This window comes from Trichechus manatus, unplaced genomic scaffold (assembly GCF_000243295.1).
Source record: "Trichechus manatus latirostris isolate Lorelei unplaced genomic scaffold, TriManLat1.0 scaffold00021, whole genome shotgun sequence".
NCBI classification, from domain to species: Eukaryota; Metazoa; Chordata; class Mammalia; order Sirenia; family Trichechidae; genus Trichechus; species Trichechus manatus.
This window is the reverse complement of record NW_004443957.1, coordinates 13,341,936-13,368,473: the sequence shown is the minus strand read 5'-3', so window position 1 is coordinate 13,368,473 and position 26,538 is coordinate 13,341,936. Positions and strand designations below refer to the sequence as shown.

The 26,538-nt window shown below is 41.1% G+C and overlaps 1 protein-coding gene across 1 annotated transcript in view; it reads right to left on the bottom strand.

Annotated features, from left to right (window-relative positions):
- Positions 1–1,395: 1,395 nt before the first annotated feature.
- PAPPA2 (pappalysin 2) overlaps positions 1,396–26,538 on the bottom strand; it is a 335,895-nt gene continuing 310,752 nt past the window's right edge. Inside the window, exons 21-22 of the mRNA XM_004372847.2 lie at positions 4,060–4,158; positions 1,396–1,829 (exon numbers count right to left, since the gene is read on the bottom strand). Of these exons, the coding sequence (XP_004372904.1) occupies positions 1,755–1,829; positions 4,060–4,158 (174 nt within the window). The 3' untranslated portion in view covers positions 1,396–1,754. The remainder of the gene's footprint in view (positions 1,830–4,059; positions 4,159–26,538) is intronic.

Here is a 26,538-nt window from a genome sequence, read left to right as displayed (position 1 = left end):
TATTTTATGCCAGTTTTTCATTTCCATTGGAGAAGAAACTTTCAGGGAGATAATTAGCCTCACAGCCTTTCCTAAAACGATTAGACTGACATGTTGGACAGAAATCACTTTCCTTCTCCCAGCCTATTCCAGGAGTCATCATAAAGAAAACCTAACTTCAATAGACCACATGCAAAAATAGACAGCCTAGGATGTAAATACAGGCAGGTTAAAGTGACCATTTCTTATAATGAAGGTAAGGACAACAAAATGGACCCTCAATAGTTGAAATTCTTCTCTCTCCCCACAGAGTGTCACCCTTGCTCCACGTGTTTCCATAGCTTGCTCAAGTAGCTATCTCAGGGTCACAGATTTTAAACGTCACATTTGAATAGAATTTACCTTGGACTCCTCTCTGCTCAAATGGCACCCTTTGGTCTTCTTTGGAGACTTGGAACAAGGGCTGAGTCTCCTTGACTCAATTCATTCTCTGGCTCTGGGGCCTGATTTAAACCTGACCTCTCACCTCTCTTGAGGCTCCCTCGGCTCCTCCACCCCTGCCTATTCTTCCAATCTGTTCCCACCTTTCCCCAAGTCACTTCCATAAAATTCTTTTCAGAAAATCAACAAATTAGCATGTGGCTATGAATGATGGCCAGGCTTGGGGACTTCTAACAAGGAGTGAGGACACAGGCCAAGTATGAGGAGTGCGTGAGTTTTGTGATCTTGGTGATCAGGGAATTAAACCTAATACACACTTGTTGACTGATTGGCTGGCTGAGAGCCATACCTGCAAAAGACACATGTGAAAGTGGAGAAAATCCTAGGTCTCACCAACTCCAGCTGAGAGTTCTGAGAAGTGGAGAGAACTTAATATATTCTTTTTGGATGGACACTCAAGAACCATAGTCTAGTTCTCCTGGGCCCATCAACAATGGGTACTTACATGCAACTTTCCATGCCTCTTAGTATTGCCATAGCAACCCCCCATCTCCTCAAAGTGGGCCTAGCTCCCAGCTCATAAAAAGATGATCAGTTAACATGGTAACATTAAGAACTCCACCTAATCTCTCTTTCTCAATCTCTACTTCCCACTCTACCTACCAATCAACAGAAAGATGGTAGAAGGACTTGCCCATCTGTTCTCAAACCCTCAGCATTCATTTTGGACATGAACTTCACAGCAGCATGTGTGGAACAATGGATAATTTTCAGCTTAGTAGACAGCAAAAAATATTATATATTTATATAATTATGTTTAAATACTTATAAAGAATTAATAACTAACCTTATTATTATCAAGGGAGACTACACAAAAAAAGGTGGGGTGGGGGAGCCGGTTTAGAGTAGACAAGCCCTGAAAAATGGCAAACCATTCAAAATGGATATTAACAGAGTGTCCCTTTTCTTCTAGTATTTTGGTATTGGTTTACAAGTTGGGTGGGGCTGAATAGTTGGCAGAGTGCAGAGTGGGGAGTAGGGCAAGAGTTGAGAATGGGGGTTGAGTAGAATATAATTGAAGGAGGAGGGTCCTTGTATATCTATCATATCTCCCCTTCCACTTTTAATCAACAGTCACTTTGAAGAAACTTTTGCCTATGATCCTTCCCTACTTGGGCCACTTGATGCAATAAATATCCTCTTGCATTCCTACACACTCTTCTTCCTTCTTTTCATGACCTTTCTTCTTCATTCACCCTTTGTTTCCTCCTGGGGTGGTGACCTCTCTTTCTTACTGCCTCCAGGGCAGTGGAGAGAGGGGCTGGATCCCACAGTTACTGATTTTCTTCTGCCTTGGGGTCTCGGCAGGTGCATTCATCCAGGTCACAGTCAGCAGCAAATGGAATGACCTAGGGGAGTCAAAGAAGAGTTGAAATAACAGAATGTTGTAATGAGCTTCATACTTTTCAACCAGCTTTCATTTTTCTCACTTGGTCCTAAAGGAAGGGTGGGTGTTAATACCACAAAACTGAAATTCAACACAGGTCTCTCACTTCCACACCATGATGCCTTAGGCAAAGTAATCCTCCCTTCCTTCACTTTCTTCATATGTAGAGTGGAGAGATCAGTAGTACCTACCTACCCCAAGGTTATTTGTGTGGTTTAAATAAGACAATGAGTGTAAACTGCTTATACATTGCCAGGTATCTAGAAATTTCTCTATAAATGCTGTTACTGCTACTTATGTATTACCACCAATTTCTACAACTACTATTATTGTTTTTGTTGTTGCTAAATCTCCACAAAATCTAAAGTCAAGACTCTAGAGCCTAGCTCTCAGAATCCTACTTCTTGGTGTTCTTGGGAGCAATAGAATCATCTTTGTCACCTTCATAAGCATGGGTTTTTGTCCTTCTTAAGCCCAAAATGGAGCGCTGGTGGCACAGTGGTTAACAGCTCAATTGCTAACCAAAAGGTCAGCAGTTCGAATCCACCAGCTACTCCTTGGAAACCCTATGAGGCAGTTCTACTCTGTCTTATAGGGTCACCTGTGAGTCAGGAATCAACTCAGTAGGTTGTTTGTTAAACCCAAAATACACTTTGCATCTCCCCCATGGCACTGTTGGCGGCTGGATTGCCTTCCACCTATGTAACTGCCCCTCCCCATGCCCTGGGTGGTTAAGCACAATTTGCTATCTTCCTGGTTTCACTGGTACCAACAGACAAACACTACTTTCTGAGTGTCCATAACTAGCATCGGAGAACTGGGCACTTGGAATTCATGATGGAAAAGTGGCAAAGATCCTACTCTTTGGGCACTGGCAATTAAATGAGAATAAAAATAAATAGGCATATCACACACTAATGGTCCAACTATGCTGAAGAGGGGTAGGTAATAGGGCAGGTGGGCTGGAGAATGGGTGGGGTTGTTTGGGTAAATTTCCCAGTATGTTTGCACACTTGAAGTAAAATGTGGTCTAGGAGTCAACAGAAGGGTGATGTGACTTCTCAGTCCTGATTCTTGGGTATGTTGGCCACAGGCCCTTCATTAAAGATAAATCCATATTTGCAGAATGTGAGATGAGGAGGCAATGGGTTGCTTTCTCCCTAGAGATCATGCCTTCCTATGTAGAGGGAGACTCCTTGACCAGTTTCTTTTTCCAAGTGAGACTAGAAACTAGTTGGCGTGATTTCTGATCTGCAATCCCTGTTCTCGATCCATTGCTCTTGGTTTGGAATTTATTGGTTTTTAAAGCAAAAGGCCAGATTGCACACTGATATGACCAGCCCCTGAGTGTTCAGCATTAAATAAGTTCAGTCATGAAAGTGGTGAGAACAGCGCCTGGCACACAATGAGTGCTCCCAGTATTAGCAATTAGGAGTTGTGGTCTGTGTATGGGTAATGATGGTAGGTGTGGCTTTATTGTGGAGACAAGTACAAGAAAGGAAATTTAACATCTGCATATTTCTTGCATATTTTGCTATTTATCAAATTGGCCAACTAGCTCCCAGTATCTTTGGAGCCCTTGGATTTTTACCCATATTATCACAAAATTTCAACCTATTTGATTTTATAGGTTTAGTTCCAGTATATCTGCTTGAACAGATCCAAGTGTAAGAGGGTTAAAGGGTATCAAGAAAAGCACTCCTACTGAGGATGTGGTCCAGAGTGTGCTCCAGCTGGCTGCGGCGGCTGCTCAACATGTGCCCACAATATGCTCGTAACACACTATATAGAATCATTAACTTAATTGTGAAGATTAATAATAACTGGTTAGCACCTCATTGGTAATCCTGCTTCCCCAAGAGGTGAGGGCTGGTATTTTCCCTACACAGAAGTTCCATGGAAAGCGATAAGCAGGTGTGAGTCTTCCGGTAGGCACGGACAGGGCCATGCTTTTCTGAAGGAGTCACCACACCGACAATTAGAGAACGAGTGTTTTCTATGAAGCCACGCTAAAGTCCATTACCCTTAATCTTATCCCTTTAGAAGTTCCAATGTTTGTTCATCTTAATTCTCCTTCCTGACTGCTTAATAAAAGCTCATTATGATACCCTATGAAAAAGAGCTAGTCAAGGCGTCTGCCTTTATCCCTGAGCTGCTGCCCTCTCCCACCTCTCCCAGGTACCCTCACTCACCTTCTTGGAGGAGAGTGTGGAAGAGCAGCAGTCTCCTCCATCATAGTGGCAATAGGCCCGGTTGTTGATAGTATCACACCAACCATCTGCTTGGAAAGGCTGGTAAGAAGATGGCAGGTCAGTGTCTCATTCAGCTTCACTATGACTCACCCTGCTCTCCCCATCCTCTGCATCCAATATGATCCGGGGATTGGAGAGAGATTATGGAAGAGCAACCCCAGGGTAGGATACAAATTGACCTAACATTCTCAACAAGTTGAAAAGTCGCCAGATAAGACCATTGGACCTAAGAGATGGTCAACTATCACCTGCAGCTCTTACGCCTGTGCTATTGAAGGAACTGAATGCTTATTTAAACTACTTGATCAATTTTCCTGCTGTCTTGTAATAAGAGGTCCTTATGGAAACCCTAGTGGTGTAGTGGTTAAGAGCTACTGCTGCGAACGAAAAGGTAGGCAGTTCGAACCCACCAGCCGTTCCTTGGAAATCCTATGGGGCATTTATACTCTGTCTCATAGGGTCCCTATGGGTTGGAATCGACTCAACAGCAATAGGTTTGGTTTTTTGTTTTATATTATGTAAGTCCCTGGGTGGTGCAAATGATTAACGCGCTTGACTGCTAACTGAATGGTTGGAGATTCAGGTCCACCCAGAGAGGCCGTGGAAGAAAGGCCTGGAGATCTAATTCTGAAAAATCAGTCATTGAAAACCCTATAGAGCACAGTTCTACTCTGACACACATAGGGTCACCAAGTATTGAAGTCAACTTGTCAGCAACTAGTGGTTATATTACATAGGTTATAAAATGGTTTTGTATAGTTTAACTCTGTTGGCCATCGTAAAAAAGCCTGTGGATTAGGCAGGGTTGGCTTTAAAAGTTCCATTTTACCAGTGAGGAAACTGAAATGCATAAAGATGACGAGAATTATCGTGGGTTACATAGCTAGGGTCAGGCAGATTTGGGGATTAGAAACCATATATCTTGACTCTTTGCTGCTTCTTGCAGATTAAGGGTCATAACCTCCATCCCCCTCTTGGTACAGTGAAGACTGGTGCTTAGAGACCCTAGTGCCTGGGGACTGGGTACTATGATAACTGTCCAGGGTGTGGGGTCCCGTAGCTCTGGTGAAACCAGCGCTGGAACAGAAATATTCCCACTTGTACAGCCACCCCCAGCACAGCAGCTAGACCACAGGGTTACAGCAGAGAAAGCTAAACTGTTTCCATTCTCTCCTGTTACTGCTGCAAGTTAACAGGAACCAAAATGGGAAAGGCGCCCAGGCCAAACCAGAGTTAATGGAGTGTATTACCCCAAAAGGAAACGTATGATAAGAACAGCAACAAGTGGTTAAACAGTAACTCAACATCCCAATGCGCTGTTTCTCCAGAGAGGCCATCTCTGGTGGGAAGTACTGTCCCACATCATCCTAGAGGCCACACTAACTCCTAGAGGGCACACCATTCAGCCCACCTACTCAATAACATTGGCTACTCTTCATCCTGAGCTGATGCCCAACTGCAAAGCCTCAGGAAACACCTCGCAGTCAATGACTTGGGCCACAAAACAGTCTATAGACTCCCAAGTTCTGAGGCCACCTTCCAGTCTATATGTTTTCAAGTTATTTTCTCTCCCCCTACCCTTCTTAAATGTCAACTACATGGACTATTCCCTATTTGACTGTGCTTTGATGAGATGAATCACTAAATTCAAAAATCGCCATTAAATAATTTTCAGCAATTGAGTTACATCACAGCAAGCACATCCAAGTTATTACTTCAATGTTTTAATTTGTTCTATGGGGTCCTGAGGTCATCTGAATATTGTACCAGATGTATACCAGTTTGCCAACCACTGAAATGCTGCTACTTGTGGGGTAGAAGCTAACAGCTGTCCCACAGCTGCACAGCAATGTTGGTTGAGAGCAGGAAGTGAAAATGCATTCTGTTTTCAACACGGGCCTCACTGGGATCAAAGACAAAGATTCCGAGATGACTATGTGTCTTTAACACTGGAGCCAGTTACTCTGGCTTGCAATAACTATATAATCAAGATTTGGGTCCGAAATTGTAGCCAAATGATAGACGTCAAAATACAAAGAGCTGCGTTCTTAACAGCTATGGATGCTCTTGGGTCTTCCCAGGAGGGCCAGATATATTTACTGAGATTCCTCAAAGGTTGTTTTTTAAGTGTTTGGAATATATTTTCCTCATCAAATACTGCATTTGTTACTTTCCCTCCAACCCTGCCTGACTCACTGGTGAAACTTAATCTGTTCCTTATTTCTTTTTCATGTAATTGTCTATGAAGATCCAAAGAATACCCAGAATACTTTTCTATATGTAAGCATGGTCTTCAGTAGTGGTATTAAAGGTAGAGCTAAAGAAGATCTTCCTTTTCTTGAGAACAACTAAAATACTTGAGTGGGTTAATAAGGGATCCTGGGGAATTTTTCTTCCATAGTCTTTCCCAAGGGTAGCTTCTTATCTCAGGAACATGAGAGAAGGTACATTGAAAAGAGAAGCAGTGGTCTAGGTGACCTTCTCTGGGTTCCACTGGACTTCGAATACTATAGCCTAGAAATGATTTCTAGAAGCTGCTTCTTTTCTGCTCTTAAAGGGTCATCTGAGAAGAGAAGGGAACTTATAAAAAGGAGCAGAAATACAAAGAAAAGGTTGGAAAGACCCAAGTATTTAATTTACTATATACCTATTAGAATTAATTGCTCCTCCCCCAACCTGCCAAAAACAGCCACTCCACCCTAAACAAACAGAGTCTCCTATGGCAACATGGGCCTGGGAAGCTTGACAGCTTGAGTCCAAAGTTACAATGGAAAAAATAGGAAGGGAAGAATGACTAATTGATCCAAAATTTTAAAAGCATCTGAAGACTAAATGTAGACTAGGAGATTTTAGTCTCAGTAACTGAAAGATGCAAGACTTGGGACATCACTCCCACCAGCAGGGAGGTTATTGGCCTTAGTTTCGCTGTACAAGGTGTGCATAGGTGAATTCACTGTCCATACATACACCTCACTTATCTGGCAACATCAGGATATGAAGGGTTTCACATGAGTGTAATTTCCAAATATCTAAACTTACTCTTTTAGGGGCTACTTTTTTTCATTTTCAGGAGCCCTGGTGGCGCAGTAGTTTAAAGTTCGGCTGCTAACTGAAAGGTTGGCAGTTCGAATCCACCAGCTGCTCCTTTGAAACCTATGGGGCAGTTCTACTCTGTCTTATAGGGTCACTATGAGTCCATTTGGTTTCCATTTTCATTCTAACCATTTTGATAAAACAAGCAAAAAAACTATAAAATGCCTGTTTCCCTTCCTTGTAACAACTTACAGAAAACAAAATGCAGCTTCTTTGAAAATTCAAAGTCATGGACATGGACATTTATTATTTTTCACTGTACAGAAGCCTCTCTGCATTGAGCTATTTGCCACTTCACTAAATGTGCCTTTTTCAACACACACATACACACACACACACACACACACACACACACACACACACACACCCCTTATGTACGGTTTATCTCTGAACCAGAATGTAACACTCTTTAGAATTATAAACAAACACACTACAAAAGAACCAAGCCCATTGCTATCAAGTTGAATCCAACTCATGGCAGCCCAATGTGTTACAGAGTAGAACTTCTCCACAGGGTTTTCTTGGCTGTAATCTTTACGGAAGCAGATCGCCAGGCCTTTTTTCCATGGCATCACTGGGGGGTTTTAACCACCAACCTTTCAGTTAACGCTGTTGTTAGTTGCTGTTGAGTCGATTCCAGCTTATGGCGACCCCATGTGTACAGAGTAGAACTGCTCCATAGGGTTTTCAAGGCTGTGATCTTTCAGAAGCAGATTGCCAGGCCTGTCTTCCGAGGTGCCTCTGAGTGGTTTCAAACCACCAGCCTTCTGGCTAGTAGTCAAGTGCTTAACCGTTTGCGCCACCCAGGGACCTTTATAGAATTATATCGAAGGTAAATCTAGTATTTGAGAGCGAGCCTGGGCTACTCTTTCTTTGACATATGAGCTTTCGGATACTTATTATATTTGCTGTATGAAGGCTTTTCTTGCCAAGCTCTCAGTGCTAGCAGTGTTCTAGACAGGTGAGGTAGCCAAATAAATGGCTCTGTGTGAGTGATGAAATACTAAGAGGAAAGACTGTCAGTCTGTCCTACCTATACCACATTGACAATTTCGGCAAAGTGAAGATAGTTTCTGCTTTATGTTATTATAACCCAGTAACTTATTTCCCATTTAAGGTTGTTTTGGGAGTTAGCCATAGAGATAGTGGCCCTGTCCATTGTCTACAGATGTAGTCATTCATTCAATCACTCAACATTCTTTATTCCACACTTACTATGTGCTAGGTACTATTATGGGGATACAGAGATGAATAAAACATGGCTCCACATCTTGAAGGAACTCACCCTAAGCAATGATAGCTCAGTGTAATGAGTACAGTCATAGAGATGTGGACAGGAGAGAAGAATCTAAACCAGATTTGGGCCAGAGGATCTGCATGAGCTTCGAGGAGCTGGCTCTGCTACATCTAGGCCCTTGGGAGAGAGCTTAGGTCTAGATGATTCTGATGGATAGAGGAGGACTAAAGGGAAGAAGAGGGTAAAAGAGAGGGGTGGGTGGGCCAGGACTGCCTATAACAGAGTCCACCCCTAGGAAACACCCCCTTAATTTTTACCGATTGACTGATAATACCTCCATTACTTAAATTAAGAATACGTTTCTTCTACAGTTTGCAATAGAACTCAAGACCACATTGACGTAGAAAGGTAAGTTTGGGGCAGAATTCTGTTTCATCAATATGAACACTAAAGCCAGGCATTTTGCTGCTTGCTGCAATCATTTGAGGAAAAGAGGAAATAGAACTGGTCCACTCCTCCAGTCTTCACCTCTTGGGATAGGAACGGAGGAGCTTCAATGATGTCACCTTTGTGAGTCTGCTACTATCTTCTTGGAAAGCGTATTAAAATAGACACCCTGAGATGGACTGTGTAAGAATATTCTCTTAGATACAACCTCCTCTGGAAAATCCCATCTGGCTTTCTGGACCCAGAGAGTTCTCCCTGCCTCTGAGTTACTATGGTATATTTCATCCATACATGCATTATAGGACTTAAGCCTTTGAATTGCACTATCAAGGGCTCAGAGTCCAACCATCTTTGTAATTCCAGCTACTAGTTCAGTGCCTGGTGCACAGGAGATTCTTACCAAATAAATACACGTGCCCTATTCTAAGTTCAGATAACTACATGTCCTTAGCACACTTCATGACCAGATCCCTCCTTTTCATTATTCCTTCCTTTCCAGAAAATTTACTAGGCATGTTGCTTAAAAAGAAGAATTACATAACTTACACACAGGTCTAACTTTTAGGGGTATCTAGTCCTTTTCTCACTATAAACATAGGCACTAGAGTTGAAATAAATCACATATACATAAATTTTTTTCTAGTGGGTGCAGAATATTGGTCTAGGTATAGAATTACACATTCATTTCTGAAAGTAGGAAGAGGTAATAGCACAGGCAATCTGAAAGTGCTCCCTCTAGAAAACACCTAGAAATTTTGGGTAAATTTCAACAATATCCTTTTAGTTCCACAACTAGGATCATAAGAAAGGGTGGGAAATCCCCAGGGACCAAAATGAAAGAAGGAGCTAAAAATCAGAGCAAAAAGAAGGCAGCAAAATCACTGCAGTCCTAGGAATGTTTGCAAATATCTGTAATCAAGTGGTTGGGTTTTAAAAGATCTTGGGCCATTGCAAGGTGGTGACATTTTAAGAGGCTCTGTTAGAATTTGAATAAGAAGATTGTTTGCGAGGACCAATATGGAAAAACATGACATGTGGCAATGCAGCATAGGTAGCTCAGCTCACCTGGGAGCCAAAAGAATTGCTCTTGCCTACGTACTCAGTTGCTAACCAAAAAGCTGGAGGTTCAAATTCAAATTCCAGAGGTGCCATGGAAGAAAGGCCTGGCAATCTACTTCCAAAAAATCAGCTGTTTAAAACCTTACAGAGCACAGTTCTACTCCGATACAGATGGAGTCGCGATGAGTTGGTAACTAGTTTACTGGTTAGCCATCCTGAAAGAGGGCGTTAGTGTTCCGTGGTAGAATTCGCCCCTTCCATGCGGGAGACTCGGAGTCGATTTCCGGCCAATGTACCTCATGCACAAACATCACCTGTCTTTGTCAGCGGAGGCTTGTATGTTGCTATGGTGCTGAACAGGTTTCAGCAGAGCTTTTAGACTAAGACAGACTTAGAAGAAAGGCTTGGCGATCTATGGCTAAAAATCAGCTGGTGAAAACCCTGTAGATCACAGCTGTCCAATCCCCAGCTGATCATGGGGACAGTGCAGTATCAGGCAGCGTGTCGTTCCATTGCGCATGGAGTCGTCATGAGTGGGGGACAAGTCAACAGTCGCTGACGACAAGAACAACAACTACGACAACAAGCCCTAAAGCCGACGTGGTTCAAACCGAGGCCTTGGCAAAATCACTCATCGCTGAGATATGAAGGCTCTGTTACCTGCTAACAGTGGAAAGCACAAATAGTATCTCCTTGAAGGCCAAGGGCCTACTCTACAAACGCCAGATAAGCAGAATGTAATTGAAAGAAAGGCAATGAAGATATACCTTCTGTTGAATGAAGAGAAGAAACTGACAAGCGGCCCAGTTTGGCTGACAAAGTACTGGGGTGGAGAGAGCGGTAAGGGGAGGAAGGAGGCCTGGGATCTAGGCCTGTGGACTATTGCGCATTGCTGGTCCACATGAGGTCATCCAGCAGCTGTGCAAGGCCTCAAACTTCCGCCTGTGCAATCTACTAGCCCCTCAGAAAAGGAAAAGCAAATATGTACATTTACAGGACCTGAAAGAGAAGCCTGATTAAAACCAGCTTATCTGTATCTGACACCAGGACCAGAGCAAAGTCAGAATAGAAATAATAGTGGGAAAAAAGTCATCTCTGGGAGAAATAGTTTGGATGAATTGAGATGGAAAATGCAAAGCAAGCAAAATAAGGTTAAATGATTTCTTTCACCTGTAATGTTCTCGTCTGCTTCATGCTACCCAGAGCAGAAGAGCTCCCACCCAGGACAACGATCTGGGCTGCAGCGCAGTATAGTGACTGAGAGCGTGAGATGTGGTGGCCGATATACCTATGCTTGGATCCCTGCTCTACCCCTTATAGAATATTAGAATCTGAACGCCTCACTTAACTTCTTTAAGCATCAGTGTCCCTGTTTATAAATTAGAATAATCACACCTACCTCATAGGTTTGTTGTGAGGAATAAATGAGCGAATGGAAGTGAAATACTCAGCACAGAGCCTGGCCCATAATAAGCACTCAATAAATCGTAGTTTTATGAAGGCAGCAGGAAAACTACCATTGTTTTTGCTATTGTGGGTTGGTGCCTGAGTTCTCCCCAAAGAGTCTCTGGTGAGACTTTAAGATCCTGCCACCAACACCTTAGAGTCAAAATCATGGATGTTCTCATCCCAAGAGCCTCCTACCTCATCCACTCTCACCACAAGTGCAGGCATCTGAGTCATGAAGCAGTGGGAGCCAGGTGACAAAGGAAATGGTTCTGGAGCTGGTGAAAACAGAGTGAGAAAGGACTGACTGGCTTCAGGAAGCTGGGGCTCTCCTCAAAACCCCAGAGGTGATTTCGGTGTCTTAGCCTCTGAAAAACTCCAAACCATCCCAGACACGGCTTCCCTGACATGCACCACAGGAAAACAGGATGGTGAGAAGACGCTCTGTGACTTACTTTTCAGCCAAAAATAACCTCCTAGCAGCTCCTTTCATTTAGCTGCAAATAAAGATGCAGAGTAATACAGACGCTCCACCTCACAAACACACACACCTGCTTCCCACACAGCCTCTCCTCTTGGCCCAACATGACCTGAGTGGCTCTTGCCCACCCAAGGGGGAAGGGCTAGCATCCCCAAATGATGAAAATAAGCAAGGGAACGTTCAGGTAAAATCTGCATATATCTGTGCCAGAAAAATATTGGCTTAAAGAACTGATGCTCAAGGGATAGAGATAGGAGAACAGAACTTCCTTCCACAGGGTCCTTATCAAATTATACTAGGGGTCTTAAACAAACAAACAACCCTCCCCTAAAAAGAAAAAAATCCCACTGCATGACCCTCCTGCAAGTTTTTGATCTGCTGCTGTGCTGAGAAGCACGGCTGTAATGAGCTACTGTTACTGATGGGAATGTGTCCTGCCTCTCATATGATCCAAAGGATTCACCTATGGTAAGACACTCTGTGGAGGGCCTGGGTGGTGCAAACAGTTAATACGCTTGACTGCTAGATGAAAGGTTGGAGGTTCGAGTCCACCCACTGGCATCTCAAAAGAAAGGCCGGGCAATCTACTGAAAAATCAGCCACTGGAAACCCTATGAAACACAGTTCTACTCTGACACACATGGAGGTGCCATGAGTTGGAATCGACTCAATGGCAATGGTATTGGTTGGCAGGGAACTTGCTGAGCAGGGTGGGGCCTCCTGGTGCCTGCCCTTGGGTCCCCTGCATCGGTGGTCACTTGCCCAGCTCCTCTGCTCTTGGCTTTTTCCCATCTATTGTGCCAGGCCCACACCTCACATGATTGGAACAGTAAGTAGTACATGCTCTGTTCAAGAGTTGAATAGCTCAGGGAAGTGAAGGATACAAAAGGATGAGGAAACAGGTGTAGTCAGAGACAGAAAACCTGCAGCGAGGAAAAGGAGAAGGAAAGGACGTAAATCTTGGGAGGCGCCCAGAGCAGCTTATTTGGGTCCCGCTCCGACTTTTAGCCTTTACTCCTCTCTGTCCTGCCTCAAGTTTCCTTGGCTGGCCGTCAGTTCCTGGGAGGTTGAGGCAGACCTGAGCTGGAGATGGGAATGTTCCACCAAAGCCCCTGACACGCGTGCCTGCCCCCCCCACCTCAATCCCAAGCGCACACCCGCCAGGCAGCTCAGCGTTTCTTGGCTCCCCGCGCCTGCCCGTGAAAGATGACTGGGAATGCAGACTGTGGGAGGAAACAACAATATTCATTGTTTGGATTAAATATTTTTCTTGGCCTTCCTGCTGTTTGCTGAGCATCTTATTTTTTCCCTCATTCTCTCATACCCTCCCTCCTCTCTCCTTCCATCCCTGCCTCTCTTCTCTTCTTCAGCAATCAAGCTGAGAGAAATTTGGAGGAGAAAGCAGACTCCTAGGGTGGGAAGAGGAGTCTAAGGAAGCCAAAGTAGTTTACAAGGCCTTTTGCCATTCTGATACCACACCCAGTGCTTCACAAAGATGGAAGTGTTACACTTCTGAGTGAACTACAACATAAATTTTTTTTGAGTTTTAAGTGTTCATGGAATACAGCTAACAGCACTTGTTTGCTCTCTCATTCTCATACATACACATGTATGTATACGTATACACACATACTTATGTATAGGTATGTGAATATGTGTATTTCTTTCACATGCATATTAAGTTTATTTCATATGTATATGTTTATTTTATATGTATATGAATATAAATATATACTAAAATAAATATAAATGTATTTATTTTGTATGTATGTAAATATATTTCATATACCTATATATACACATGTTGTTGTTAGGTGCCCTTGAGTTGTTTTCCACTCATAGTGACCCCATGTGACAGAGTAGAACTGTCCCATAGGGTTTTCTAGGCTATAACCATCACAGAAGCAGATTGCCTGGTCTTTCTCCCATGGAGCCACTGGGTGGGTTCAAACCACCAACCTTTGGGTTAGCAGCCAAGTGCTTAACCATTTGTACCACCAGGGCTCCTTGTGTGTGTATGTGTATATGTATACATATATATGCGTGTATATATATATATGCACACACACACACGTATACGTACACACACACACACGTATACGTGTACACACACACACACACACACACACACACACACACATATGGAGCCCTGGTGGCACAGTGGTTAAGCGTTTGGCTGCTAACCAAAACATCAGCAGTTCAAGTCCACCAGCCACTCCTTGGAAACCCTATGGGGCAGTTCTACTCTGTACTATAAGGTCGCTATGAGTTGGAATCGACTCAATGGCAACAGGTTTGGTTTAAATAAATATATACATACACACACACGCACATATACATATATAACAACATATGTACATATGTTGTTGTTAGGTGCCGTCAAGTTGGTTCCGACTCAGTGACCCTACGTACAACAGACCAAAACACTGCCTGGTCCTGCACCATCCCTACAATCATTGCTATGTTTGAGCCCATTATTGCAGCCACTGTTGTCACCCCATCTTGTTGAGGGTCTTCCTCTTTTTCACTGATGCTCTACTTTACTAAGTATGATGTCCTTCTCCAGGGACTGGTTCCTTCCTGTTAACACATCCAAAGTACGGGAGATGAAGTCTCTCCATCCTTGCTTCTAAGGAGCATTCTGGTTGTACTCTTCCAAGACAGATTGGTTCGTTCTTCTGGCGGTCCATGGTATATCCAATATTCCTCTCCAACACCATAATTCTAATGTATCACTTCTTCTTCGATCTTCCTTGTTCATTGTCCAGCTTTCACATGGATATGAGGCAATTGAAAATACCATAGCTTGGTCAGGGACACCTTAGTCCTCAAGGTGGAATCTTTGTTTTTTAAACACTTTAAAGAGGTCGTTTGCAGCAGATTTGCCCAACGCAATACATTGTTTGATTTCTCCTTCTTTTTTTATTATTGTACTTTAGATGAAGGTTTACAGAACAAACTACCTTCTCATTAAACAATTAGTACACGTATTGTTTTGTGACATTGGTTACCAAACCCACAACATGTCAACACTCTCCATTCTCGACCTTGGGTTCCCTATCATGAGCCTTCCTGTGCCCTCCTGCCTTCTCGCCCTTGCCCCTGGGTTGTCGTGCCCCTTTAGTCTCGTTTTGTTTCCTGGGCCTGTCTAATCTTTGGTTGAAGGGTGAACCTCAGGAGTGACTTCATTCTGAGCTAAAAGTGTGTCCAGGGGCCATACTCTTGGGTTTTCTCCAGTCTCTGCCAGGCCAGTAAGTCTGGTCTTTTTTTGTGAGTTAGAATTTTGTTCTACATTTTTCTCCAGCTCTGTCTGGGCCCCTCTGTTGTGATCCCTGTCAGAGCAGTCATTGGTGGTAGCCAGGCACCATCTAGTTGTGCTGGACTCAGTCTGGTGGAGGCTGTGGTAGTCGTGTTCCATTATTTCTCTGGACTGATCTTTCACTTGTGTCTTTGGTTTTCTTCATTCTCCCTTGCTCCAGATGGGGTGAGGCCAGTGGAATATCTCACATGGCCACTCACCGTCGTTTGATTTCTTTTTTTTTTTTTTTCTCTCTCTCTCCTTTTTTTTAAAATTGTGCTTTAAGTGAAAGTTTACAATTCAAGTTAAGTTTCTCATACGAAAATTTATACACACATTGTTATGTCACCCTACTTGCTCTCCCTGGATTGTGACAGCACAGTCCTCCTTTCCACCCCGGATTTCCAGCCCCTGTCCCTTTTTGCTTTCTTCTCTTGTCTCTGGACAGAAGCTCCCATTTAGTTTCATGTATTTACTTGAGCTAAGAAGCACTCTGTTCACGAGTATCATTTTATGTCTTATAGTCCAGTCTAATCTATATCTGAAGAGTTGGCTTCAGGAATGGTTTTAGTTCTGGGCTAACAGAGAGCCTGAGGCCCATGTCTTCTGGGGTCTCTCCAGTCTCAGACCATTAACTCTGCTCTTTTTACTAGAATTTGAGTTCTGCACCCCACTTTTCTTCTCTTGCTCCGTCATGGACTCTGTTGTGTTCCCTGTCAGGGCAGTCTTTGGTGGTAGCCAGGCACCATCTAGTTCTTCTGGTCTCAGGCTGATGGAGTCTCTGGTTTATGTGGCCCTTTCTGTCTCTTGGGCTAATCTTTTCCTTGTGTCTTTGGTGTTCTTCATTCTCTTCTGCTCCAGGTTGGTTGGGACCAATTGATGCATCTTAAATGGCCGCTCACTAGCTTTTAAGATCCCAAATGCCACTCACCAAAATGGGATGCAGAACGTTTTCTTAACAAACTTGGTTGTGCAACTTGACCTAGATGTCCCCTGAAAGCAAGGTCCTGAGACCCTTGCCCCTGCTACTCTGTCCCTTGAAGTGTTTGGTTGTAATTCAGGAAACTTCTTAGCTTTTGGTTTAGTCCAGTTATCTGGATTTCCCCTGTATTGTGTATTGTCCTTCCCTTCACCTAAGATAATTCTTATCTACTATCTAGTTAGTGACTATTCCTCTCCCTCCCTCCCCACCCTCATAACTGTGAAAGAATGTTTTCTTCTGTGTTTAAACCTTTTCTTGAAGTTCTTGTAATAGTGGTCTCATACAATATTTGTCCTTTAGTGACTAATTTCACTCAGCATAATGCTTCCAGATTCATCCATGTTATGTTTCACAGATTAATTGTTGTTCTTTATCTTTGTGTTGTATTCCATTGTGTGAATATACCATAATTTGTGTATCCATTCATCCGTTGATGGGCACCTAGGTTGTTTCCATCTTTTTGCTGTTGTTAACAGTGCTGCAATGAACATGGGTGTGCATATATTTTTTCGTGTGACGATTCTTATTTCTCTAGGATATATTCCAAAGAGTGGGATTGCTGGATCTTATGGTACTTCTATTTCTAGCTTTTTAAGGAAGTGCCAAATCGATTTTACACTCCCATCAGCACTGTATAAGTGTTCCAGTCTCTCCACAACCTCTCCAACATTGATTATTTTGTGTTGTTTGGATTAATGTGTTTGGTGGGGTGAGACGGTATTTCATTGTAGTTTTGATTTGCCATTTCTCTAATGGCTAATGATCCTGAGAATTTCATATATTTGTTAGCCGCCTGAATGTCTTCTTTGGTGACGTGCCTGTTCATGTCCTTTGCCCATTTTTTAATTGGGTTATTTTTCTTTTTGTGGTTGAGGTTTTGTAGTATTTCGTATATTTTACAGATTAGATGTTGATCAGATTTGTCATAGCCCAAAATTTTTTCCCAGTCTGTAGGTTGTCTTTTTACTCTTTTGGTGAAATCATTTGATGAGCATAAGTGTTTGATTTTTAGGAGCTCCCAGTTATCTAGTTTCTCTTCTGGTGTTTGTGCATTGTTACTTATGGTTCGTATTGTGTTTATGCCATGTATTAGGGCTCCTAGCATTGTCCCTATTTTTTCTTCCATGATCTTTATCATTTTAATTTTATATTCAGGTCTTTGATCCATTTTGAGTTAGTTTTTGTGCATGGTGTGAGGTATGGCTCGTGTTTCAGTTTTTTGCAGATGTATATCCAGTTATGCCAGCACCATTTGTTAAAGAGACTGTCTTTTCCCCAGTTAACAGACTTCAGGCCTTTGTCAAATATCAGCTGCTCATAGGTGGATGAATTTATGTCTGGATGCTCAATTCTGTTCCATTGGTCTACGTATCTGTTGTTGTACCAGTACCAGGCTGTTTTGACTACCGCGGCGGTACAATAGTTTCTAAAATTAGATAGTGTGAGGCCTCCTACTTGGTTCTTCTTCTTGTGTAATGCTTTACTTATCTGGGACTTCTTCCCTTTCCATATGAACTTGGTAATTTTTTTCTCCATCTCATTAAAAAATGTCATTGGAGTTTGGATGAGGATTGCATTGTATCTGTAGATCGCTTTGGGTAGAATAGACATGTTGAGTCTTCCTATACATGAGCAAGGTACGTTTTTCCACTTATATAGATCTCTTTTGGTTTCTTGCAGTACTGTCTTGTAGTTTTCTTTGTATAGGTCTTTTATGTCTCTGGTTAGATTTATTCCTAAGTATTTTTATCTTCCTGGGAGCTATTGTAAATGGTATTGATTTGGTGATTTCCTCTTCAAGGTTCTCTTTGTTGCTGTAGAGGAATCCAATTAATTTTTGTATGTTTATCTTGTATCCTGATACTTTGCTGAAATCTTCTATTAGTTACAGTAGTTTTCTTGTGGATTCTTTGGGGTTTTCTGTACATAAGATCATATCATCTGCAAATAGAGATACTTTTACTTCTTCCTTACCAATTTGGGTGCCTTTTATTTCTTTTTCAAGCCTAATTGCTCTGGCTAGGACTTCCAGCACAATGTTGAATAAGACTGGTGATAAAGAGCATCCTTGTCTGGTTCCTGTTCTCAACGGGGAATGTTTTCAGACTCTCTCCATTTAGGATGGTATTGTCTGTTGGCTTTTTATAAATGCCCTTTATCATGTTGAGGAATTTCACTTCTATTCCTATCTTGCTGAGAGTTTTTATCATGAATCGGTGTTGGACTTTGTCAAATGGCTTTTCTGCATTAATTGATAAGATCATGTGGTTCTTGTCTTTTGTTTTGTCATGGATTACATTGTTTTTCTAATGTTGAACCATGCCTGCATACCTGGTATGAATTCCACTTGGTCATGGTGAATTATTTTTTTGATATGTTATTGAATTCTATTGGCTAGAATTTTGTTGAGGATTTTTGCATAAATGTTCATGAGGGATATTGGTCTGTAATTTTCTTTTGTGGTGTCTTTGCCTGGTTTTGGTATCAGGGTTATGCTGACTTCATACTATGAGTTTGGCAGTATTCCATCCTTTTCTATGCTCTGAAATACCTTTAGTAGTAGTGGTGTTAACTTTTCTCAGAAAGTTTGGGAATTCTCCAGTGAAACCATCAGGGCCAGAGTTTTTCTTTATTAGGAGTTTTAAAATTATCTTTTCAATCTCTTCTTTTGTTATAGGTTTATTTAGTTGTTCTACCTCTGTTTCTGTTAGGTTAGGTAGGTAGTGTATTTCTAGAAATTTGTCCATTTCCTCTAGGTTTTCAAATTTTTTAGAGTACAGTTTTTCATAGTATTCTGTTATGATTCTTTTAATTTCAGTTGGGTCTATTGTGATATTGCCCATCTCATTTCTTATTCAGGTTATTTGCTTCCTCTCCTGTTTTTCTTTTGTCAGTTTGGCCAACAGTTTATTGATTTTGTTGATCTTTTCAAAGAACCAGTTTTTGGTCTTGTTAACTCTTTCCATTGTTTTTCTATTTTCTGTTTCATTTAATTCTGCTCTAATTTTTATTATTTGCTTTCTTCCGGTACCCAAGGGCTTCTTTTGCTGCTCTCTATTTGTTCAAGTTGTGGAGTTAATGTTTTGATTTTGGCCCTTTCTTCTTTTTGGATGTGTGGATTTATTGCTATAAACTGACCTCTGAGCACTGCTTTAGCTGTGTCGCAAAGGTTCTGGCAGGATGTGTTTTCATCCTCATTTGATTCTGTCAATTTCTTTATTCCATCCTTAATTTCTTCTATAACCCAGTAGTTTTTGAGCAAGGCGTTGTTCAGTTTCCATGTGTTTTATTTTTTTCCTTGCTTTTTCTGTTATTGATTTCTACTTTTATGGTTTTATGGTCAGAAAATATGCTTTGTAATATTTTGATGCTTTGGATTCTGTTAAGGCTTGCTTTAAAGCCTAATATGTGATCTATTCTGGAGAATATTCCATGTGCATTGGAAAAGAAAGTATACTTGGCTGCTGTTGGGTGGAGTGTTTGGTATATGTCTCTGAGATCAAGTTGGTTGGTTGTGATATTTAGATCTTCTATGTCTTTATTGAGCTTCTTTCTGGATGTTCTGTCTTTCACTGAAAGTGGTGTGTTGAAGTCTCCTACTATTATTATGGAGCTGTCTATCTCTCTTTTCAGTGCTGTTAGAGTTTGTTTTATGTATTTTGGATCCCTGTCGTTGGGTGTGTAAATATTTATTATAGTTATGTCCTCCTGGTGTATCAACCCTTTAATCATTATATAGTGTCCTTCCTTATCCTTTGTGGTGGATTTTACTTTAAAGACTATTTTGTCAGAGATTAATATTGCCACTCCTGCTCTTTTTTGAGTGTTGTTTGCTTGATATATTTTTTTCCATCCTTTGAGTTTTAGTTTGTGTCTTTAAGGTGTGTCTCTTGTAGGCAGCATATAGACGGATCATGTTTTTTATCCATTCTGCCACTCTCTGTCTCTTTATCGGTGCATTTAGTCCATTTACGTTCAGCATAATTACTGATAGGTATGCATTTAGCGCTGTCATTTTGATGTCTTTTTTTGGGTGTTGTCGACAGTTTCTTTGTTCCACTTAGTTTTCTGTGCTGAGTTGTTTTTCTTTATGTCTTTTTCATCGTTGTTGATTTTGTATTTGCTGAGTCTTTACGTTTTTTTTTGTTTTTATTTTGATGTGTAGGATTGTTAGTTTCCTTTGTGGTTACCTTAATATTTACCCCAGGAAGCGTCTGACTTCTCCACCATCTCGGTCCTGCTCATCGTTTGATTTCTTGACTGATGCTTCCGTGGGATTTGACTGTGGATCCAAGTAAAAGGAAATACTTAACAACTTCCATATTGTCTGTTTATCATGATGTTGCTTATTGGTCCAGTTGAGAGGATTCTTGTTTTCTTTATGTTAAGGTATAATCCACACTAAAGGCTGTAGTCCTTGATCTTCATCAGTAATTGCTTCAAGTCCTCTTCACTTTCAGCAAGCAAGGTTGTGTCCTCTGCATAATACAGAGTTTTGTTTGTCTGTTTTTTTTGTTTATGGTGTTTTCAGTGAAAATATCTCAGGTTTTTAAAGAGTCTTTCTCCAATCCTGATGTAACATTCTTCTTCATATAGTCTAGCTTCTTGGATTATTTGCTCAGCATACAGACTGAATAAGTGTGTATATGTATATATACAGATACATATATACACATATATGATACGTGTATATCCTTTTTTCTTTATCATACATACGATACACATACATGTATGATAATATATATATTTATATTATAGATATATAACAGAATATATGTGTACATATAAGCACACATACATAAAATTTCTCTGGATGCTCCAGGCATAAGGAACAACCTAAAGATAAATGTATTTTTGCAAATAGCAAATTATATTCAAGCAAGATATAAAACTTATTTTATATATGGTATGTGCTATGTACAAGGCACTGTGCTACACAATTTATATAGATCACCTTACTGAACCTGCACAATAACCCAGTAAGGTAGCACCATTATCATGCCCATTTTACAGATTAAAAAAAAAACAAGGAATGGAGATGTAAAGGAACTTGTTTCATGGGAAGACACAGAACCACTTTCTGATGTCCAGACCTGTGCTATGTAGCCATCCAGCCATGCGCATGCTGTCTTGTTATCATCACCCTTTTCCGCTTCTCAATACTGCACACTTGGTCTATCACTGAAACTACGGGTATGATGTATCCACATTCTGTCTAAGAAAAGTCTATGTCATCGAAATCCATGAGAAATATGTCACACAGGACAATTAATTTCAAAAAACATCTACTGTGAGCCAGGCACTGGGTTAGTTGTTGGAACCCTGAGAGAGCTAATCAATAAATGTAACAAATATTTAGTGTGTCTCCTATTCACAAGGTGCCACACTGGGTCCTATGCACTATAAAGTCTTTGCCTTAAAAAAGCTTTTGAGGATAAGCACCAAATTACGCAGAATCTGAATAACATCTGAGACAATAGGAAAGATATCACAGGTAAAAGGAGAATCAATTTCCAAAGTAATAAATGGTACTACTGATAATGTAATAAATAGTATCACTGATAAAGTAATAAATGGTATCATGGATAAGAGCTATAAATGTTCAGAATGGGAAAGGGGCTGGGGCATTTATGGAGTGTATGGGATTAGACCTACTCTTTGAAGATGGCTAAGAATTGGGCAGAAGAGTGGGGAGAAAAATCCCAGCAGGAGAGCCAAATGTAAGCCAAGGTTTCAAATGGAAAAAGATATATCTGTGGTTTCTGCCTCTTCTATTAAGGGCCCAAGTTTGGAACTAGGTCAAAATTCATCTAAAGGAAGTTGGCCGTTATTCTGAAGATGACAGGGAGCAACTGAAGATTTTTTTTTTGAAGAACATGATAAAAGTTGTGCTTCAAGAGCTGGATCTGTGGGTAGTATGGGGCATATTTGGGAGAGACCTGGGGGGACCTAGAACAGTGAGAATTTGATTTTAATTAGATATGAACTGAGAATAGAATTGATTTGCCATACATAATATGACATAGAAAGAAAAAAGCAAACGTAAGTGATATTGCAAAGGAAAATTTTCAGGATTTGGTGAACGGTTATATTTAGGTAGAGAACCAATGGAGATGAAGGTTTCTCTCTGACATTTTGACTATACAAATCATATATTTTGCTCAAAAAATATGCTCATTCTAAAAATAGCTAGAATGAACCCTTACTATGATCTAAGGACTAAGTCATGGGAAATACAGCCTGAACAGATGACAAAACCCTGTCCTAGGCTCACAGTGAGAAGCTCTACACATTTTCTTTTCTCATATAAACATAGGTCTAGAGGGTCCCAAAACCCCCAAAAAAACCAAACCTGTTGCCATCTAGTTGATTCCGACTCCTGGCGATCCTATAGGACGGAGTAGAACTGCCTCGTAGAGCTTCCACGTGTTTTATCCTGCCCAATTTCTGCCAGGCTTTCCCCACAACTTACACATGACTATTTTATCACTCCCACTAATACGCAGGTCCAGTTGAGTTAAGAAATGGCAGCAAGGAGGTGTCATGTTTATTCTAGAATATGTTCTTGCCAACAGTCTTGTTTCTTTTAGCCCAGTCTAATTTTTGGTTCCTACATCTGTGAAGAGCTCAGTTTGGGTGACTGATTTTTGTGATTCTCATCTTCAACCTGTCACACCATCCTGGGTTGTCAGCTGCGTTGTTTTGTTCTCCGTTAATTGGTCGGTACATTCAGTCTCGCTTTCACCCATATGGAACCTATTCTCTGTGCAAGCGTTTTGTTTACATTCCCTTTATCTACGGGATGCTTGTCTGTGTATCTTATCCACTCATCCACTGATTGGCTGCATCTGTTTCACAACATGTTCTCCAGTCTCATTTCCTTGGTCTCTGATCCATGCTAAGCAGAATTTGTTGGCACACCTCCAGTAAATGCTCTCCTCTGACTTAAAACTTGGAGAGTTCACAGAGATGTCCTAACAGGTGGTCAACACCCCATGTTCATCTTCTAGCTGAGTTTTCTAAAAGCCCCACATTCCTACCTAGTTTAGTGTTGTTTCTTTGTTCTTAATCTACCAGTTTATGAACGTGGGCTCTGGAATCATTCTGCCTAGATTAATTTACTGGTCCCCTATTTGCTAGCTCTGGGACTTTGGAAAGTTAATTAAATTCCCAGTGCCTCCATTTCCTCTTCAGTAAAAGAGGAGTGATAGTAATTTCTCATAGTGTAGAGAAGACTGGACTATGTAAAAGTGCTTAACGTAGGACCTGGCATACAATAAACACTCAAAAATGTTAGCTCATGTCTTCTTTCATTCTACACATTCTTCCTTATCTCTGTCCTCCTGTTTTGTTTTGTTTTTTGTCCTTTCCTTTACCATTCCTTTCCCACAGTACACTAAATAAAGAATGAAACTGGGGCTTTTTTTTTTTCCTGAGCACAAGGAGTCTAGATATTCTAGTTATTGATGGTTCCATGTCTATGAAGGTGGCTAATGATGAAATTGACATTCTTCCTCTCTTTTAACTATGACAAATAATCTTAGGGATCCCATCATTTACCTTGCTCTAACACAGACGCAGAATAACTGTACATACCATGGCCTCAAGGCAGGCACAATATACAAGCAAAGTTATCTGAAATACACAATCATCTCTGTTATGGTCTATTGTTGATAGTTGAAGTGTAACAGCAATGTTGTATTAAAGTTCACCTTCAGTTCGCTGGTCTTTTTTTTCATCATCTCCTTCTCCATGCTGGACTCTTTGTTCCTTCTGCTGACTCATAACCAATATCTCCATCACTACCATAAAACCGAAAACCAAACCTGTTGCTGTCGAATTGACTCTGACTCATAGTGACCCTATAGGACACAGGAGAACTACCAAGGAGTGGCTGGTGGATTTGAACTGCCCACCTTTTGGTTAGCAGCTGAGCTCTTAACCACTGTACCACCAGTGCTCCATCATAGTATTTGCATATCCCCCTACCCCTCTGGAAACCAGCTTACATACTAAGGGGTCAACGACTAATATGTCTCTGCAACAAAATAAAAAATAAAATCTTAAGGCCAATAAATAACTTTTTAATTGTAGGAAGAATAGGACTTTGTGAGCAATGCGAAGAGATAAGTATTTGGGGGAGAAAAAGGAGCATGACTATAATAATATCCTCAAAATTATCTAGTGGAGGAGGTATCTATTAAACAAAATTGGAAAGCCAAGTTTTACACATCAGGGCATTTTCAGCCTAAGTGGAGAAGAGTGAACAAAACAGGTGCGTTTTTAGTGAATTTATCAAGTTAGCTGTTATCTTGATTTACCAACCCAAAGAATTTCCAGAGATCCTGTCTGAAAAGAGGAAACATGAAAAGAAGGGAAGGGAAAGACAGACAAGAAGTAGCTCTCAGAGGGAGCACTAAAGAGTGAAAAAGACCACTGTTTCTGCTGCTTAGTTATAGGCTATTCAGGAGGGGTCATGCCCTCAGGCTGGGCACAAAGGGCATGAAACCAGGACAGGTGAGAAACGGACTACAAGCTGGGCAGGCTGCAGGCCCTCCAGTCTCAGCACAGTGTCACCAAAGTCACAGGTGGTTCCAGAGCCAGAGACCATTCGCAGAAATCTAAAAGCATTTCAGACATGCACCACCAACTTTAATATTTCTCACATTAGAAAGGCTTTAGTTGAATCTAATCTCATTTTTAATTAGCCCTCACATCGCCTGGTGAGGCAGATTAATATGATTATCCATATTCCACTGATGAGGAAAATGAGACAAAGGACCATGCCCCAAGGTCACTCGGTGAATGAGCAGCAGAGGTGAAAATTAAACTTAAAAGCATTTTAAACTTCCAAACCAGCACACAAGGGAAAGGACTTCAGGGAGTAAGTTTTATCTCCATTTGTTCAGAATATTTTACATCTGGATAATGCATATTCAATTTACTACTTGGTTTCTCTAATTGAAAAAAAAAAAGTTAAAAAGGAAGTATTAATTCCAGTTCTGATCCCCAATATTCCATATTCAGTGCATAAGGAATTTACTAGAGAGTATATGCCAAGAGCAGCCAAGGAAGAGAAGAAAATGAGCATCACATAGTCATATGTGAATATTTACTGGATAGCTACTGAATGCTTAATATTAAGTCAGTTTGTAGGGGTATATCTGAAAACAGAAAAATTAAACATGACCTCTGCCCTCCAGAAGTTGGTTTAACTGGAGATTCAAAATAGGTACATCAACAAAAACACAAATAGAGCACACCTTCAACTGCATATGCAGGAACCAGGTCTTTCATTTGCTCCCCAAAGTATATGTTCATACAGTATGTGTTGATAAACTACTGACTGAGCTTATGTGAGAGCGAACTGAGATATTAGTGTGAGAGGTAGGCCATGGTTATCATCAGCCACCCCTCCTTCCAATCCAATTAATTTCATCTTCGATTACTCTCTAGTCACCATATCCAACCACCAAATTTTCACCATTCTGTCTCAGACACAGTTTTGTATTCAGCCTCTTTTCTCCCTTTTCATTCCACTTCCTTTGTGAGCAAAGTGGCTGTTGAATTAGTTCAGGTGAGAGATGATAAGGTTCTGACTTCCAAGCTCCAAATTTGCTGCCATAATTTTCTTCCTAACATGCAAATCCTATCATCTTTTCTCAGTGACAGAGATATGTAATGCTCCCCAGAGATATGTGTCCTCCCGTGTTTCCCTGCCTTGCTGGTAGTGGCCTTGAGGCCATATGACCACGTTCTGATAAATGGGAAGGTAAACAGAAACTATGCATTACTTCTGGTCCAATGGACTCAGGAGGTACTGGCCTTTGTCTATTAGTTCTCTACCTCTTTGAAGGCAATCATGGAGGCCACATCTTGAGAGGACAAAGGAACAAGAAGGAAGAGGCGGAGGAAAACCACCCTGGAGAGTTACTACTCAAACACTGGAATTTACGAGAGTGAGAAATCAATCCTTTGTCATGTTAAATCAGTATTTCAAGGTTAATTTGTTACCACAGCATTCCTTAATTAATTTACATTCTCCTATTTATAATCCTTCATTGGAACGACACTGGCTACAGAATAAAATCCAAGCTCCTTAGCTTGACAACACAGAGTCTTAATGATCTACCCCCTGCCTGCCTCTTAAATGTCAAATCATTCCATAGTTCTTTATGCCTCACTGAGCAGAATTACAAAAGTTTCTCTTGTAAACCACTAAGATTTTGGAGTTGTTTGGAATGTCTATCATGCAACATTATTGTAGCACAACTTGACTAACACAGAGATTAGTACCAGAAGTGGGGTGCTGCCATAACAAAAAACTAAAATATGTGGCATTGACTCTGGGATGGAGTAGCAGGCAGCAAAGAAAC